Here is an 18100-nt window from a genome sequence, read left to right as displayed (position 1 = left end):
CACTATACTGATGAAATATATCTTAGATTACTGCACAATGAAGTTTTTTATTCTATCTTTTTTAGCTTTTGTTACACAGGAAATGCCAAATCCTTGTAACTAGAGAGAAACCAATAAAATATTTGGAATTGTACTATCCCGGAACTGACGTTAAAAAAATACTGTGCTACATAATTTCTCTCACAGAGGAATGGCAGAAATGCCAGATAGTAACGGGTGGTGTGTATGTGTGTTTTAAGGAATAACGCAATGCATTTTTATTTTTGCTCTGTGTTTGCAGTGCTTTGAGATAAGGAGCAATCCTGTCTGTTTCATAGAGCTACTGCGGTGGTCTAAAATAAGCAGTGTACCTCAAAATGGCAGGAGCACTTGATAAATCCTGGATAAGATGTTCCTTTCCCCCCACTGTGTGAATGTTTCTGTGTGATGTATAATATTGTTAATTTTAAAGCAATGAAATATTCTTCACTCAGCCTCAAAAGGAGAAAAAGCACCTTTTTATCTCTCTTGGTGCCTTCAAATACAAAAGAGATTGAGCCCTCATTGATATGCCAAATCACACAGGGACATGATTGAGCATTTTTTTAAAAAAACCGATTAAGAAATGATGAAATGCTCCTACAAGGAGAGTGGGGCAGGGTGTTAATTCTTTTCTGGCTTCCTGCTTAGGATACACCCTATGATAGTACAAACAGAGCTTCAGCTGCAGCAGCTTAAAGGAGTAGCCCTTGGGATGTAGGTAGAAGGGTCCAGCTGTACGCCGCTGACTTCTCGAATCCCAGTCCCTTGCCGAAAACCGACATGTGTAATTGTAGCTGAACAAGGTCCATAGGGGGAAGTGGTCTTTAACAGGCACAGTGGTTTTCAGGTGGTCCTTCTGCTCCTATACCTCCTAATAGGTCATAGGGTAAAGGTAAAAGGACCCCTGACCATTAGGTCCAGTCGTGACCGACTCTGGGGTTGTGATGCTGATCTCGCTTTATTGGCTGAGGGAGCCGGCGTACAGCTTCCGGGTCATGTGACTAATCCGCTTCTGGCGAACCAGAGCAGCGCACGGAAACGCCGTTTACCTTCCTGCCGGAGCGGTACCTATTTATCTACTTGCACTTTGAAATGCTTTCGAACTGCTAGGCAGTAGCGTAGCGTGGGGGGTGCAGGGGGGGCCGGCCGCACCGGGCGCAACATCTGGGGTTAGGGTTAGGGGGCGCAAATCCACGGGTTAGGGGGCGCAAATTACTTGCCTTGCCCCGGGTGCTGACAACCCACGCTACGCCACTGCTGCTAGGTTGGCAGGAGCAGGGACCGAGCAATGGGCGCTCACCCCGTTGCAGGGATTCGAACTGCCGACCTTCTGATCGGCAAGTCCTAGGCTCTGTGGTTTAACCACAGTGCCACCCACGTCCCTCAATAGGTCATAGGAATGCCTTTATAACGAGTGGGTCCATCTAGCTCAATTTTGTCTGTGCTACTTAGCAGCGACTCTCTGAGGTTTCAGGCAGGGGACACCCCCAGTTTTAGCTGGAGAATCTGAGGGTTGAACATGAGACTCTTCTGTATGCAGAACAGATCCTCTGTCATTGAGCCATGACCCTAAACCTGCCTTTCTTCACCAACATCTCTCAAAAAGGTACCTTACACTGGCCCGTTTGCACTGGGTTGGGATATTGCCTTGGCTGTAGATAGAAAAGCAGCACCATGGATCCTGCTGCCGTAATGTGACCTTCCTGCCTGTGGCTAATACTCTGTGGCTAAGACAGAGTGAGTGATTTTCATCCATACTGTCGCAGGGAAGGAAAGAGTTATACCCTCCTGCCTATGCACCATGTTCCTAATCCATCCTTCCCCTCCCTGTGCCAAGTTAACATGGTAAAACAATAAAATAAAGAAATTCACAGAACTTTTCAGTGATACGCTACAGTGGTTTGGCACTTAAGAGTATTGGAGAAACAGAGCACCATTTTCCTGCGTCTAGGAGTCTAGATATTATTTCTGCTCCAGTCACAGGACAAGGTTTGAAAGTCTCTAGTACTTGAGCTTATCTGCTCATTCCTGGTACACTCTTGACTGGAGAGAAAATAAATCAAGAAGCCAAAGTAAAAAAAAAAAGTATGCATCTCTATCCTTTGAAAACCATAATAGTTTTTAAATGCCATGTAAAGATGTGATAGTATTTTTGAAAAGGTTTCCAAACCCCCTAAGGTATTGCTGGATAGTAAGGATGCTTCCTTCAGCTGGGTATTGCTGGTGTTTTCGTTCTTTATTTACTCAAGAAATAAGCAGGAGGTTCAAAGAGCAGTGCAGGCCTGATTTTTCTCCTTTATTTATTCAATGAATAAAACCGGAGGTTCAAAGAACAGGGCAGGTCTGTACATATTCCTTGCTTCCTGCTCAGGGATGTACAGTGCAGCATTACAAATAGAGCCTGAGTTGCAGCAGTTTAAGGGATTGGCCCTTGTGACGTAGGTAGAAGGGCTGTTTGAAGGCTCCCCTCACCCTGGAACCACTGTTAAAATGATGGGGGGCATGCATCTTAGCAGTGGTTGTTGCTACCTCCCAGAGCAAGGCATGGCTCATCGACTTGATAAGCGGTAAGAATGCCCCTTGCTTCAGCAAAGGAACCATTGGGAGTTCACTTGGACTCCCAATGGTTCCTTTGATGCAATGATGTTAGTTGTGGTGTGAGTGGACATGGTTTGGGCCTGCAAACCAGATGCTCCCCACTCCTGATGTATTGCATTTATATACTGTTCATGTATTTTAAGATCTCTTGGCAGTTTTTGAAAAAATAACAGTATGCAACCCAAAGTTTTAAACCAGTTACAGTCATACCTTGGATCCTGAACGCCTTTTGACTTGGACGTTTTGGCTCCCGAACACCGCAAACCCGGAAGTGAGTGTTCCGGTTTGTGAACGTTCTTTGAAACCCGAACGTCCGACACGGCTCCTGCAGTCAATCGGAAGCTGTGCCTTGGTTGCCGAATGTTTTCGGAAGTCGAATGGCCTTTTGGAACTGATTCCGTTTGACAACCAAGGTACGGCTGTATAAAGAATACAGGACCTCAGAAGAGAAACCAACTGAAAGCCAGCATTAAAACAGCAACAGAAAATCAGTTGAAAACCACCAAAAAAAGCAAAACCAGGAAATAACCTTGTGCAAGACCATACAAATATGCCAATGGTATAAAGCATAATAATGCTGATGGTGCTCCGCCCCCCTTTTAAAGGATTGTAGGAGTGGTACAGCAGAGGAGTCATTCATCAAAGAATTTAGAATATTCAAATAGTTCATAAAATAATGCAGACTTAAGATAATCTCTTGCTTATGATGTCACATGACCCACCTTGAGTTCTGATGGTGTTTGCAGTAGCACATTTCACACTACATTTCCTGATGCCATTAACATTCTGCCCCATGAATTGTGGGGAGGGAAACTTATTTTCCCAGCAACAAATTATTAGTTTGAATGCTAGGAAGATGCTATATCCTCACAACAGAAGAACTATACTCAACGGACTGCACTTTTATTGAGATACAGACAAGTAATTGGGAAAGCCCCTTGCTATCCACACTGTAACTTGCCTCGAAGTTATTAAAGTAATTGCGTGTTTATGTTAGGTGAACTGACTACGAATTTTTGGAAGTATTTTTATAATCTCTGGGAGATATCGTTGTAGTATCTTTTCATTCGGAAGACAATGTCCTGGGGTTGATCTTGGAATTTGCTGTGAGCAAGCAAGGATACTTATGCAACAGCATTATTTTCATTTTTAGAATATATCTTAAGCCTGGGCCAGCTGCTGATGCACTTGTTTGCTAAGCACTTTATTATGAAAAATGAGTCATCGCCCTGCAGACTGATGAAAAGCAAAGTCCAGGTGGTGGGTAATTCTCAAAGGATTAACACGTACCCCATGTGCCTCAGGTGTCACCATAAGTGCGTGTATGTAGACGTAAGTTAGTTTGAAGTTGATGAGACTTCTATTTAAATCTTTTTGGGTCTTGCTGCTTACATAATGCAGTTCCTAGCCATGTGACATTACATTGTGTAACTGTGGGTCTGGATCCCTGGTGGTTTTTGTGCCTCGGGAAGAGCAGTAGAGGTCTGAGGAGACAGACCAGAGGCTGATCTGATCTCCAGACTGAGAAGAGTGTGGAGCTGAGGCAGGGGAAGTCATACAAAACAGGAATTGTGATGGATTGGTGACGGAGCAACCCCTTTCCCAGAAGCACAGTCCTGATCCGGTTTCTCTCCCATCCCCAAATACATAGTAACGGTAAAGGGACCCCTGACCATTAGGTCCAGTCCTGGCCGACTCTGGGGTTGAGTGCTTATCTCGCTTTATTGGCCGAGGGAGCCGGCATACAGCTTCCGGGTCATGTGGCCAGCATGACTAAGCCACTTCTGGCGAACCAGAGCAGCGCACAGAAACGCCATTTACCTTCCCACCGGAGCGGTTCCTATTTATCTACTTGCACTTAGCTGTTCCTAAATTGCAGGGGCTGGGGGGGGGGCTATGAGATTCAGCCTTAGCCAGGGATCTCCCTATGCCTGGTGTAGTTTGGACCTGACTTTCCTTTGATCAGCCTTTATCAAACATTGATAATTAGGCCACAAGAAGATGTGGAAACGACTCTCCAATAGTCACAGAAAAATACCATATTTTTCGCACCATAGGACGCACCGGACAATAGGACGCACCTTGTTTTAGAGCGGGAAAACAAGAAGGGGAAAAATCTCCCCCTCTCTGCCCAGCGCCCCTTCAGCAAAGCAGCAGGAGGCACTGCGCAGAGAGGGGGAGAATTTTCCCCTTCTTGTTTTCCCGCTCTAAAACAAGGTGCCGTTCAGGCGACTATCTTGGAAGCCTGGAGAGCGAGAGGGGTCGGTGTGCACCGACCCCTCTCACTCTCTAGGCTTCAGGTTCCTTTCGACCTGCTCTTTGGGGCTGGCAGGGGAAGCCCACCACCAGCCCCAAAGAGCAGGTCAGGGAGCAGCGGAAAGGCGCAGCGGAGAGGCTGCTGCCATAGTCGCGCGTCACCTCTCCAGCTGGGAGAGGGTCGCGGGGCTATGGCTTCTTTAGCCCCTCACGCGCTCTCCCAGCTGGAGAGGTGGTGCGCAGCTAAAGAGGATCCTTCCATAGCCACGCGTCACCTCTCCAGCCAGGAGAGGGTCGCGGGGGGCTTCTTTAGCCCCACACGCGCTCTCCCGGCTGGAGAGGTGACGCACAGCTAAAGAGGCTCATGCCATATCCGCGCGTCACCTCTCCAGCTGGGAGAGGGTCGCGGGGCTATGGCTTCTTTAGCCCCACACGCGCTCTCCCGGCTGGAGAGGTGGTGCGCAGCTAAAGAGGCTCATGCCATATCCGCGCGTCACCTCTCCAGCTGGGAGAGGGTCGCGGGGCTATGGCATCTTCGCTCCATAGGACGCACACACATTTCCCCTTCATTTTTGAAGGGGAAAAAGTGCGTCCTATAGAGCGAAAAATACGGTAGACACAAAAACTGCTTACTGCCTATCACCTTGAGGGAAAGTGCTCAAGGCACAATTGTTTGTTTATTTTAGAAACATTCCTTAGATGCCCTTCATCAAATGATGGTGTATAAAAGAGAGAAGAAAATGCAATTCACAGAACGTACAAATGCTGTTTAAAATGCAACAACATAAAAATTCTGAAAGAAAAAATGCAGAATCCCCAAAATAATTGGCGATCTTAAAATTGCCTGTGCAAATAGGAAGGTCTTCATCCAGCAACAAAAAAGCTTGTAATTCAGTGTTGGGATTGCTTTATTTACACTTTAGAGTGTTCAGAGCCCTTTGTATGCATTATCTAACTGTATTTTTTACAACGGCCCTGTAAGGTTGAAGTAAGCAAAAAATGTAAATCGGTTTTTGTCTCCGTTTTGCAGATGGGAGGGAAAACAAGCGTGAGAGAAAGTGGTCACCTAGTCATAGGAAGGGCCATGAGTTGGATCTCAGGCCCTTAGCCATCCTGCTTTAGTTTTATGACACGCGTATGCGTTTACATATAAAACCAATAAACGGATATAGCTGGAGCAAGTGTGGGAATTTCCGGCCTACTTAAATTGCTGCTAAAAGGATCGTTTCGATTCCTCTTACTTTCGCTTTCTTAAGTAAAGCCTCTTTGTATAGTCTTATGTGAAAAGAGGTGAACTTGAGGTGTCTTAAACATTGTTTTACTTTCAGGTAATTGTTGTCCACTGGTTTGGGAAAATAATTTTAAAAATAATCTGAATTCATCCTCCCTGCCTCTTGGATTTTCCTTGCCCACCTTACCTCAGTTACAACCCCAGATTGAATAGGTACATTGCAGCAGTAGGTAGTGGGAGAAACACTGGATGTATTTTCTTCTTAAATAGTATAGTTTTAGTATACTTGCAAATTAGTATGGAGGGTATCCGCCTCCCCACCCCTTGTTCCATTTGAAAGGATTTTTACTAATTATGTCTTTATAATAAAGTTGCTGCCAAAATGACAGCATCAGCATTATTATTATTATTATTATTATTTAAAAGAAGTGCTTTGTGTATGCATTATTTCACTTGATCTTGTATTTAAGAAAATATTGACAGCAGAGCAGTTCTGATTTGTTTCAGATAAAAAGGATTTTCTTGTCTCGGCATATTTTGATAAATGTTGATATTTCATGATGGCTGCATTTTCTAAAGGTAGGATGAGGGCTTTTCACTGTACAGGTGTATGTCTCTGTCATGGAACAGCAATTTCACTTAACCTTAGCATTAAACTTAGCATTTAATGACTTCGGGCAGGATGGGGGAAGGCAGCAACAGAGATGGGGGTGCTTATTGTGCCTCTATGGAGGGTTTTTTCTGTAGTGGAAATGATATTCAGAGTGTAAGGCCCCCCCCCCCCCCAGTGGAATTATGGATAGTTCCTGTCCATGGCAAGAGAAGACGCCCATTGCCACCTTCTCCTTGTGCATGGATAGGTTTGAGGGGTCCTGGGGAAAGGGAGGAGGAGGAGACGAAGAAGACAACGAAGAAGAAGCTGAAGTAGAAGGAGAAGGAGGAGGAGGTCGAGGTCCTGTTCACAGCAAGTAGGGGTATGGCTCTACTCCCCGAAGCCTTGCTCATGAAAGCATTTAATCAGGAGTGCTTTTGTGAATGTTCCTACTTGTGACATAACATTTCAGAAGCTGCACTACATGGTTTAGTTTCCTTGGGAGGAAGAGCACTGGAGACTTAGTAGCCTGGTTCAGATATAACTTTCCTAGCCCAGCGACTAACCATATAAATAAGTTGGAATTCTTGTTACTAAATATACCAAGAAAAAAGCAACAAACCATAGCAAGAATATGTAGCAAGAATAAGCAACAAGCCACAGCAGTCTTTTTCATCCCTTTCTACACTAGAGTAGACTTTCTGGTTTGCTAAAGTGCTCAAAGGTGCCCTCTGTGATCAAGCCAGGCGCGAGCTTGCACACATGCACACGCACACAGGTACGTTTCCTTATGAAACAGATGAACTTCTACTTCAGCGCGTTTCAAAATGGCAAATTCTAAATAGCTGCATTTATTTTAGCAAAATTGGGAGGGAGTTTTGTGCCATCTTAATAGCTGCATTTATAACAGCAAAATAGCATAAAAATGGGTGGGCTTTGTGGCATCTTAAAGAATTTAATTTATTGTGACTTTTTAAGGCTAGAGCCTGCTTCATCTGATGTTAATTTATACTATGCTAATGATGGGAGCGCTGTTTGAAGAGATGCTCTATATAAATTGTCTGCATTCTGTACGCACCTGCCCTTCCACAATTGTTGAATTATTTGCATTCACATTTAAAATTTTGTAGGGTCAAAATAAGCAGAAAAGAAATACAGAAAAAAATATAATACCAACTGAGTGAATTTTTTTATCAACAGCTTTCTCAGATACTTCCCTTTTAGAATTAAGCAAAATGAAGCACCTTAAGATAATGAGTTGTAGCCAACAAAGGTGTTGCATCAGTACAAGGACTTATGTGTGTGCAGCGGGACTTCTCTTCCCGCTCCTCTCCCTGGGTGTCTCCCAAATCTGTTCTGGTAGTTTCCCTGACCCTCCAGCACAGATTTTTTTGGGGGGGTGCGGTAGAGAGCAGGTGTAGTGGAACTTCTGTTGCACAAGTGGAAGTCATTTCACCAACAGGACAACTTCACTGAGTACAACCCAATTTTGTGTTTTTATGTTGTGAACCACCCTGTGATCTTCGGATGAAGGGCAGTGTTCAAATTAAACAAGTAAGTTGTGAATTGTTCCATTGATTTAAATGTGTTTGACCTAGATTAGTAAATACGATATATCTATTGCATGACTTCCTAGTATGGCCTTAATGGTGACACTGTGGGTTTGGATGTCCAGAATGCCTACCTGGACACTTAAGGGGTTCAGAGAACTCCGGACAAAGGAGGCTTCATGTTCTCTATTACAATACAGATACATATATTGCTTGGGTATGTCCCACATTATGTTGCCTGTACTTCAAGGGTGGAGAATATTTTTCAGCTTGAGGGCTGCGTTCCTTTGTAGAAAACCTTCCAGGGACTGCATGCTGGTGGTGAGCAGGGCCAAAGGCAAAAATGGGTGGAATAGTTGATGTGACTTTTCCCCTGGTGCAGTAAGCGGCATTCTAGCCTACTATTCCTACTCATTCTTCTTAGCTTTCATAAACTCTAATATGTTTGCAGAACAGGCTACAAATACTTCTTACAGATGACTAATTCATGCATATATATCACCTACATAATACCTTACTTGCATCCAAATGTGCAAACTGTCCATTGGAAACCATTGCATTTTGAAGATTTGACATAGAACTATATGCAGATGTCCTTAAAGAAACCCCCCCCCAATTTTTTCCCCAATTGTTACCACAGCGTACAGAGTTGGATGAAAGAGTTTTCAAACCATTTCCAATACTATGCTTGAATGACAAACCAGCGAGAGAGAGGTTTAATTCCACATGTATGAAGAGAAATGTAAGATCGCTAGCATCTGACTTCTGAATATGTTGCCTTTTGAAAAGAGCCCTCAGTGCTACTGGTACCTTCAAAAGCTGCTGGTTTAGTCCCCCCAATGTACCCTTTGCCTTATCACTCAAGGTCATGCCCTGGTACCAGCATCAGATTGTGAGAATGTGGAAGAGTAGACAAGCGTTAGATGCATCAGCACTATCTACTTTTGCTGTGTCAGTTTCAGCAGATGCAGCTGTGAAAACAAGTTTCCTGCTCTGCATGGCCTTATAATAAAGGTATTGCTTTTGTTAATGGATTTAACTTGCAGCCTTTTAAAAAAAACCCAAAAACATTTTACTCCGCTGCCTCCTATTACAAAGAGCTCCCTTTTGTATTTTAAAGTCACTGTTCATGATTCAGAAAGTCAGTGTATAGACTTGTGTAGTTTGAATACCTTATTTAGTTAACACAGTCATTTGAATTGGTCTTTTATCTCTCTTTTGTTCTTGCTGGTACTTAAATTGGCAGGGTCAGATTTTCTCTGAAACTGTCCTGCATACTTTTATATAACAGGGGAGGAAAGTATTCTAACTGGCAAGTGTAAGCAGAATAAATAGCATGTATCTGCTGTAGTTTATCCTTGAATATGCTTTAAGCTCAAGATAACTGAGTCATATATCCAGTTAATCAAAAGAGACCTGCACAAATTAAATTGCTCTGTAAAGGGTCTTGGTTAGTTCATTTCATTTAGGGGCATCAACATTTATACTGGACGTGATCCAGCCTAAGTTATGCTCTTCTAAGTCCCACTTAGTGCTTAACTTTGGCTGACTCATGCACATAACATTCCCATTGACCTGAACATGAACTCTGGCTGAATTGTGGACCCACTCGCAGTGACCCCCGCCCCAGGGAGCAAAGGACTAGACAATGTAAGGTGTACCAAACTGCATAAGACAACATCCTGGGGTTTAAAATTGTCCGCAACTTTTATGGATTATAGTTGTAGGTAGGCTTTGATTCAGGCATTGGGTATATATTCATTCTCAGCCTCCAGTTGCGGGGGGGGGGCCTAACACTTAAACAGTGTCATGCCTGGGATTATAGGACCTCCTCAAGATGTGGGTCTACCTAGGTGGCCCTCTGAGGCCACTGCCAAAAGACAGGTGCAGCCAGCCTTCATAGCCTGGCCCTCTAGCCACCTGATTGGCCAATTTAAAACCCAGTGCATGGCGGGCGAATTCCCCAACTCCCAGCCACATGATGGGGAAGCCTTTGCTCTGTGGAGCTGAGGCCTGCTGTGATGGGCCGCAACTGCCGCCCACTCAGAGACTGGGTAAGTGGCCATTGTTTATGGGGGCTCTCATGAAGAAATTTTGATTTTTTTTTCTGATAAAAGGAAGCAAGTGCCAATCACTTATGTCTGCACACAGGAAAACTTGGGAGGGGAGCGTTGCCAGTATTTTCCTTCTGACAAAATTGTGTCATACCACCTGAGGACCCCAACTATTAGTGGACTTTTGAAAAGACAAAAGGTGGGCGCTGAAGAACCTTTATGTATGCATGTGGTGGTTTGTATCCCAACAAGTATTGACTGTTTGTTTGTTTATTCTAATTATTTATTAGTTGCTTTTCAGGACCAAGTCCTCACAAAGTGGTGCATAGAGATAAATAAAACAATAGAGACCTCAGGATTCCTTACTCATTTACTTTGTTTTTAAAGAGTAGAGAAATAAATGGCATAGAATAAAGTTCCAGTAGTGAAAAATGAAGTTAACCATCAGTTTAAATGATCTTCATTATTTACATAGTTTTTGTTTTTAACTGGAGATGCAGTAGCTTATATGTGAGAGGAGTGCTATTGAAAGCCTATTTTTGCAGATATAGTACAGTGCCTATGAGCATCTGAATACTTTAAAAAATGAATTGAAATCTGTGTGCTGGGACTTCTTTTTAACACAATACTTTTTAGGTTATGGTCTACTCTTATCTCATTATTTTATGGCTGTGTTATAAATTGTAGGCAACAAAAGCATATACCATGAAATGAAAGTGCAATTATGCTTCAGTATTCCTGCAACATGATGTCTTGCTAATGCCCCCAGGGAATTTTTCAACAAATACCGTATGTTAATTACCTCAGTACCTGTATGTCTGACATGGCAAAAATCTAATAATTGCAGTGTGTGTGTGTGTGCGTGTGTGTGTGTGTGTAAGGGAGAGAGAAATTAGTAGAAAAGATATTCCTGAATTTACAGCTCTTTGGGGTAAGACCATTTTTTGTGTGTGCAGGTTCCTCCAGTGTCTAACAGAGCATGATTCTACTATTCATTAGTTTCTGAATTCCTTCATGCCATTAAGATATAATGGAGAAGAAAAAGGTTAACCATCAAATGACATTGCATTGTAATGTTCCCCATCTAACATAAATCTTCTCTTGCAAAGGGCCATTTTAATTTTAGAATGCCAGTTTGATAACTATCCAATGTTTGTATTCTTTCAGGACATACAAATAATATTCCTGCATATTAAACAGTATCACTGTAAGCCACATTACTGTTAACATTGGACTTAATTAAAATATAATTAGACTATGGCTTTTGCTGAGCCTCTTGCTACACTGGGGGGTTTCTCGGAAGCTCTCAGAAGGAACTAATGGGAGCCTTTCATCCATCAATATGTTTCTTTATAGACTATTCAGTCAATACCAAAGCCTTATAAGGCGCTGTATCATCACCCACTTTATGTATATATGCTATCTATATGCAGCAATAGTCATGCTCAAATCTTCACATTTAGAGGACCTAGGGTGGAAAAAGTCATCAGGGTCATCTGTGAAACCCAGATATAGCTTTGCATAGGATCATGGTCATCTGTTTGCACATCTTGTCCAAATCCTTTAGAAGTTTTTGTTTCCAAAAGTTAATTATTGAAGTTGTGAGTTTTAAGTGCAGGAAACAATATCATGTGTGTGTGGGGGGTGTATGATTGGCTTCATTGTCTGTCCCAAAGAATGAAAGTGGCTTCATCATACTGTATATTTTGTTTCTGAAGCAGCTACACCCTTGTTGAAATGCTGTAAAGTATGTTTTTTATGACTGTAAACTGCCTTGGCAGTTTAATTTTATTTGTTTAGTCGTTGGCCACATCAGTAAAACATAACATGTATTAAGCGGAAATGCTCAGTAACAGTGAACAGCAGCCCATTGAAACAAACTGGAAACTGGTAAAGATACTAAAATTCCTTTCTTGTTATTAACCACCCGCTTCATTTATGGGCTTGAATATTGTATTTTGCAGTTAAAGCGTAGACATACACTCTCTGTGCCTCTGGGAAAGGGGAGCTCTGCTAAAATTCTGGTGCATTGTGAATTTTCAGAATGTAAATCAAGGGCAGTGACTGCTGCAAACCGCGGCACTGAGAGAGAGAGGGAGAGAGGGAGAGAGAAAATGTAGCTCTAATCAAGGCTTCCCCCACCTTCCTTTTGTCAGTCCCTGGAGATTTCACTCATTTCTCTCTCTCTTTGTCATTTGTGCCCCTCTCCAAATTAAAGCTGGATGATGAAGTGACTACTATTCAAGTGAAGGAACTGGACCAAGATGTGCTGGTGCTTAGGAAAGTGTCGTCACATAGCCCAGCCCCCACATCAGGGAGTGCCGAGAGTGATTGGAGGTAAGAGTTTTTTCCTTGGGTGCTCAGACACAGCCGTGCTCACAAGCTGACTGCAGAGCTCCCCTCAGCAGCCAGATGAACTCGGTCGCTGGCAGCAGAACTGAAGGGGAAAGGCAGAGCAGTATGTAGGGGGAATACCTTTGTTGTTTTTGCCCTGCAGTATGGGAAGTTCCAGGCTGAGGATCTTTGACCCGCACATAGAGAGGAAGGATTCTGCTCTGTCTCTAGGCAGGGAGCTGCCTCTGCCCACGTTTGATGTGCCTTATTTTAAATACATTGATGAGGAGGATGAGGAGGATGAATGGAGCAGCCGCTCGCAGTCCTCAACAGAGGATGACTCTGTGGACTCTCTGCTTTCTGACAGATACGTGGTGGTATCCGGGACACCAGAAAAGATTTTGGAGCACCTCCTGAACGACTTGCACCTGGAAGAAGTGCAGGACAAAGAAACAGGTAAACTGCAACCGTGAACTGTCTACTGAAAAGCAGCTGTCTGCATCCCCTGGTGTTGCTGGAACACATAGTACAAGTATTCAGCCATGTGCAAGTATTCAGTATGATGTTTCCCTGCCAGCGTTTTCACTTCAAGTGATTATAATTTACAGTACGTAATATGTTACTGTTTCATGTGCATTGTGTTTAAATTTATATTTGATCATTTTAAGCTAGTGTGTCATCAGGTTTGGGCAAAAGGAGATCAAACCTGGGAAAGAAAAGTTACTTTTAAGAAATGATTGCCCCCTCCCCTTTATCCTTTTCAGTAGCTCATTTGCATCTTGATATATAAAATGCAAGGAACTGAAAGAAGGGTGTGTGTTATGCAGGAGGTGACACGCATGAGGTAGTAAACTGAGGTTTATAGCTGCTAGGCAGATACGTCCACAGTTATTTTTGTAATGTACTCAGCAGCTACTTGTTTAATACCAACTTCTTTGAATTAATAGCTTACCAATTGCACCCATAGCAATGCTGTCGTGTACAAAATGCAATACTAATTACTCTTCTCCTGTACCATGAATCTATGCAAACTGAAGCTATTGCTATATTGATCAGGTGTCTTTATTGTGCATTTTGTGTTTCGGTACGTTTTCTTATAAATTCAGATGTTTACCATACTTGTAGTGCTTTGACAGTGCATTCTGAGGTGTCTTGTAGACTTCGCTTCATGACACGATATGCAGCAATGTCACCTGCTGTAGTACTTATCTGTCTTTAACCAGGAATTGTAATTTTGTTCCAGCCTGAAGCAATTATTATATTGATCAGACTGCTTGACGTGCAGGTTATTTTTCAGCTTGATCTCCCGACTTTAATGCACACTTTGGTGTCACTGAAGCTCCTTTGGTAGTTTATCAGGATCACCTGCAATTTATTTACAGTTTTAATTAAAGCAGCCTGGTGGTTATCCTTCAGAGTTTTCAATATAATTGCAGAAGGACTGTGAAACGTAGTAGGCTGGAAATGGATTTGGTCCCAGGGTTTGCTTTTTCTTATTGTTCTCAATGGAGCTTCAGTGCACATTCTTAGTGCTCTTTTCCAAATGAGATTACTAAAAATAAACACATTTACAAGGATTAAAAGGATTAAAGCATAAATAACATCTGTGAATTCCTACAGCACTCTTGAGCCAGGTTCTCTGTCTACAAATCAGTGGAATATTGTCAGGCATGAAGCATTTGTGCTTAACTGCACAATGTGGTTTTACTACAGAATAAACCAAAAGAAAAACCAAGTGTGTGATTTATTGTGCTGTCCATTGAGCTGCTTCTCTGTGGCCAGAGATTAATATTTTGTGCAGAGAAAGCACCGCTGTCTGATTGCTGTGCTTCCTCAGGTATAATCATAATAATGTTGTTTGTAATTTTACTGGTGCCAAATCATAGGCTATATAATATAGGTGGTTCATGCCAGAACGCTCTTGGCTAGGTTGCATAGATCCCATGGGGCAAGGGGAATCCCTTCTGGTTCCTTGTGCATTTTGGTTCAGAGCAATTGGTTAACCTCTTCCCGTAGATTGCTGTCAGCTTTATTCATACATCTTTGGACTCCTCCTGAACGAGGATAGACTCCCTGGGAATGTAGTGCATTATTGTTAGATGCTTTTAGTTTCTAAAAAGAGTGCCCCCCCCGATAACATTTAACTGTTCAACAGCTCATTGTTACGTTCCATTTCCGCCTCCTCGTTTCTCAAACTTAAACCCAGCTGCTCATTAACATTTTATTGTTCTATAGGTGAAAAATGGCCATTTGAGGACGGCTGGCTGAGATGATAATATATTTTGTGGTTGGCTGATTCCCCTCCACATCCTTCCACCCTTATCACACCCCTTGAAAGCTGATGCTGTCAGTCATGTCCATGTAACAGGGTGCGTTTCTAAGTACAATAAATGAACTATAAATGATTTTTTTAAAAAAATCTGTTAAGCTGAAAGAAGTGGCTCAATAAATTGATTTGAGATATATTTTCTGATATTACATTGTGGATGTAGGCAAAACAACTAGGCATATGAACAACTGCAGGGCGCACATTCTGGTAGCAAAGCAGCATCTCTCATCAGCTGTTCACTGCAGTCCCTTTTGCTGCTTGATGTTGAGGATCGATTCCATAAAGCTTCTCAGTAAATATAGGTCCCTTCCAAAGTCTTGTGCAGGACTTGACTTAATCAGGATTCCCCTGGCTTAGTCCGGCTGATAGATCTAAATAGTTACCTGATGGACTGGAGGCAACCTCTGGCTGGACGTTTTGGACCCTTCTGTGCTTGCCCTCAACCAGTTCAGCGTTGACTGTTGCCACCCCCAGCTTCTTCTGAACTGCCATCCTTGTGCCTGTTCCTGTGCTCACGTTTTGCTTGTGCTGCAAGGTTGGATTGGGTAGGGCACCAGATCACTGATCCTGTAGAACAGTTTCTCTCCTAACAGTCCCTCTGAGCCCACTGCAATCCATGAGCTTTTCTAGCTGTCGTCTGAATCTGGCTGGTGGCCAGGCAATATTCTGGCAACATTCCAATTCATTCTCTCATTATCCTCCTCCACCTTGAAGTTCGCCATGATTGGCTTCAAGTGAGCGTGCTCAAAACCAGCACATGCTATTTCAAAACTAGCACATGCTGTTTTCAGTAAGCCGAAGCCAGAGCTGTGCTACTTGTTGGCCTTAGTGAGAACTTTTGGCCGTTTGTGCACAAGGTTTGAATCAACATTTGCTTTTATGCACATCTACAAAGTTTCATTTCATCTCTGAATCTGTGCATCCTTATGGTCATGTTCAGACACTTTGTGGCACATTCTTAAATGAGATACATATGAAACTGTCATATATTGAATCTAACAATTGGCCTGTATGGACCAATATCAGCTACTTAGACTGGCAGTGGCTCTCCAGCGTTTTGGGCAAAAGCTATTATTCCCAGCCTGGCATGTTACATTTGTAGTTAAATCTCAGGGGTTGAGTCTGGTGCTTTCTGCAGCCGAAGCTTGTGCTCTGCCATTGAACCGTGACCCTGTCTCCAGGATGTGGATATATAGGAGTAAACAAAACATATGCAGAAGCTGCTGTAGACGTTAAGAAACAAATGGCAAAAGCCAAAAAATAAAAGCGAGCAGAGTGCCACAGGGCTCTGCCCTATGTCCTGTGCTGTTTAACATTTTTATAAATGACTTGGATGAGGACGTAGAGGGGATGTTTATCAAATCTTTAGTGGACAAGAAACTGGGAAATATAGCTAGCATTGTAGGAGACAGAATCAAGATTCAAAATGATATTGACAGGCTGCAATGCTAGGCAAAAATGAGCAAGATGAAATTTCTCAGGGGTAAAGTCAAGTCTTGTGTTTTAAGTGTGTGTGTGTGTGTGTGTGTGTGCGCACACACACACACACAGTCCAGGTCCAGGTCCAGGTCCAGGATGTGGGAGACCTGGCTTTGGAGCAGTAAATTGGTCTTAGCTGTACATGAGCCAGCATTGTGATGTTACTGATTTAAAAGGCTAATGCAATCTAGCATTAACAGAAGCATAGGGTCCAGATCACAAAGTAATACTTCTCTTCTGTTCAGCATTGCATCTTGAATATTGTGTCCATTTCCGCAAAACACATTTTAAGGAGGACATTGACAAACTGGAGTAGAACCATAGAATTGCAGAGTTGGAATGTACCCCGAGGGTCATCAAGTCCAAACCCATTGCAATGCAGGAATCTTTTTTGTATGTGCAGAGAAGGGTGACCAGGATGGTGAGGAGATCTGGAAACCCAATTCCCATGACTAATATTTGCTTCTTTCGCCCTGGATAGGCAAATTTTATGGGGGAGGGGGATGGGACAGGATAGGGCTCTTCAAATATCTGAAGGTCTGTTTTACTGAAGATTGAGCAGACTTATTCTCCATTGCGCCAGAGAGCACAATTTGTACCAACGGGTGGAAATTGCAAGGAAACAGATTTCAATGGAACGTAAGGAGAAACATCTTAATAGTAAGCAGATATTTCACAGTAGAACAGACTGCCTTGGGAGGTGTTGGGCTCTTGTTTGCTGCAGATATTGTAAGCAGAGGCTAGACAGCCATCTGTCAGGGATGCTGCATTGAGCAAAGTTTGGACCAGATGACCTCCAAGGTTCCTTCCAGCAATATCTATGATACCTTCATAGGAGGATCCCTCTCAGTCTCTCCTCCATACCAATGTGCAGTGTCTGACAAAGCACTTAAAGTCCATTTCTTTCTTCTGCTTTGGTGCATAGATGTTTTTGTGGTTCAGCAAAGATGTGGGACATAGGCTTTTGTAAGCTGAGAACACCTCTCAGGCACTTGATTTGACTGTCACAAATATATATAAGTACACCCATTTTTATATAATATTCTTTGCAGCTTCTAAAATCAAGGTTTGTGCCTGTTGTCCTAAATTTATCAGCTTTGCTTCCTTGCAGTTTCCATTCATTGTTCTGGTCCCGTCCCCCACCCCATCCCTCATTATGCTGAGTGCGAAGTTTTCTGTTCTTGAAAAAAGGGCGGGTAGCAAAATCTTTTCTTTCTTTTTCAAATTTGTCTTCTTTATGTTCAGTCAAAATCAACCTATGTGCTCTTTGGTTTATAGACCCTCAAAGTACCTGAAATACAAAGCAGCAAGGAATCACTTTATTTAGAGGCAAGTCAGCAGGCCATTTTAACCTAGTATTGACTTCTCTGCCAGCAACTGTCTCTGGCAAAGGTCTGTTCCAGCCTTGCTAGTGGAGATGCCAGAGATCAAAAGCTGCAATGCATGAATGTGGGTGGATGGCTGCATTGTATACTGGGATCAAGGACGGCACAGTATACCCAACTGCAGTGAAGTCATGAATGTCCATAACAAAAAAGGATTAATTACAATAACCAATTTTCAAGACATCACCTGTTCCATATTCATAGCCCTTTAATCTAATCTGAAAACCTCTGTTTCTCTCCAAAATCCTTGTGTGGGTTTTGAGGCACAGAG

General features: G+C 42.9%; 1 protein-coding gene across 1 annotated transcript in view; it reads left to right on the top strand.

Moving 5' to 3' along the window:
* Positions 1–18100, top strand: part of RAPGEF5 (Rap guanine nucleotide exchange factor 5) — a 130798-nt gene that overhangs the window by 63904 nt on the left and 48794 nt on the right. Inside the window, exons 10-11 of the mRNA XM_081834033.1 lie at positions 12521–12639; positions 13004–13092. Coding sequence (XP_081690159.1) covers positions 12521–12639; positions 13004–13092 — 208 coding nt within the window. The remainder of the gene's footprint in view (positions 1–12520; positions 12640–13003; positions 13093–18100) is intronic.

This window comes from Podarcis erhardii (genome assembly GCF_964252035.2).
Source record: "Podarcis erhardii genome assembly, chromosome: 12".
NCBI lineage: Eukaryota > Metazoa > Chordata > Lepidosauria > Squamata > Lacertidae > Podarcis > Podarcis erhardii.
Note: the sequence above shows the minus strand (reverse complement) of the source record. Positions and strands in the feature narration are given on the sequence as shown.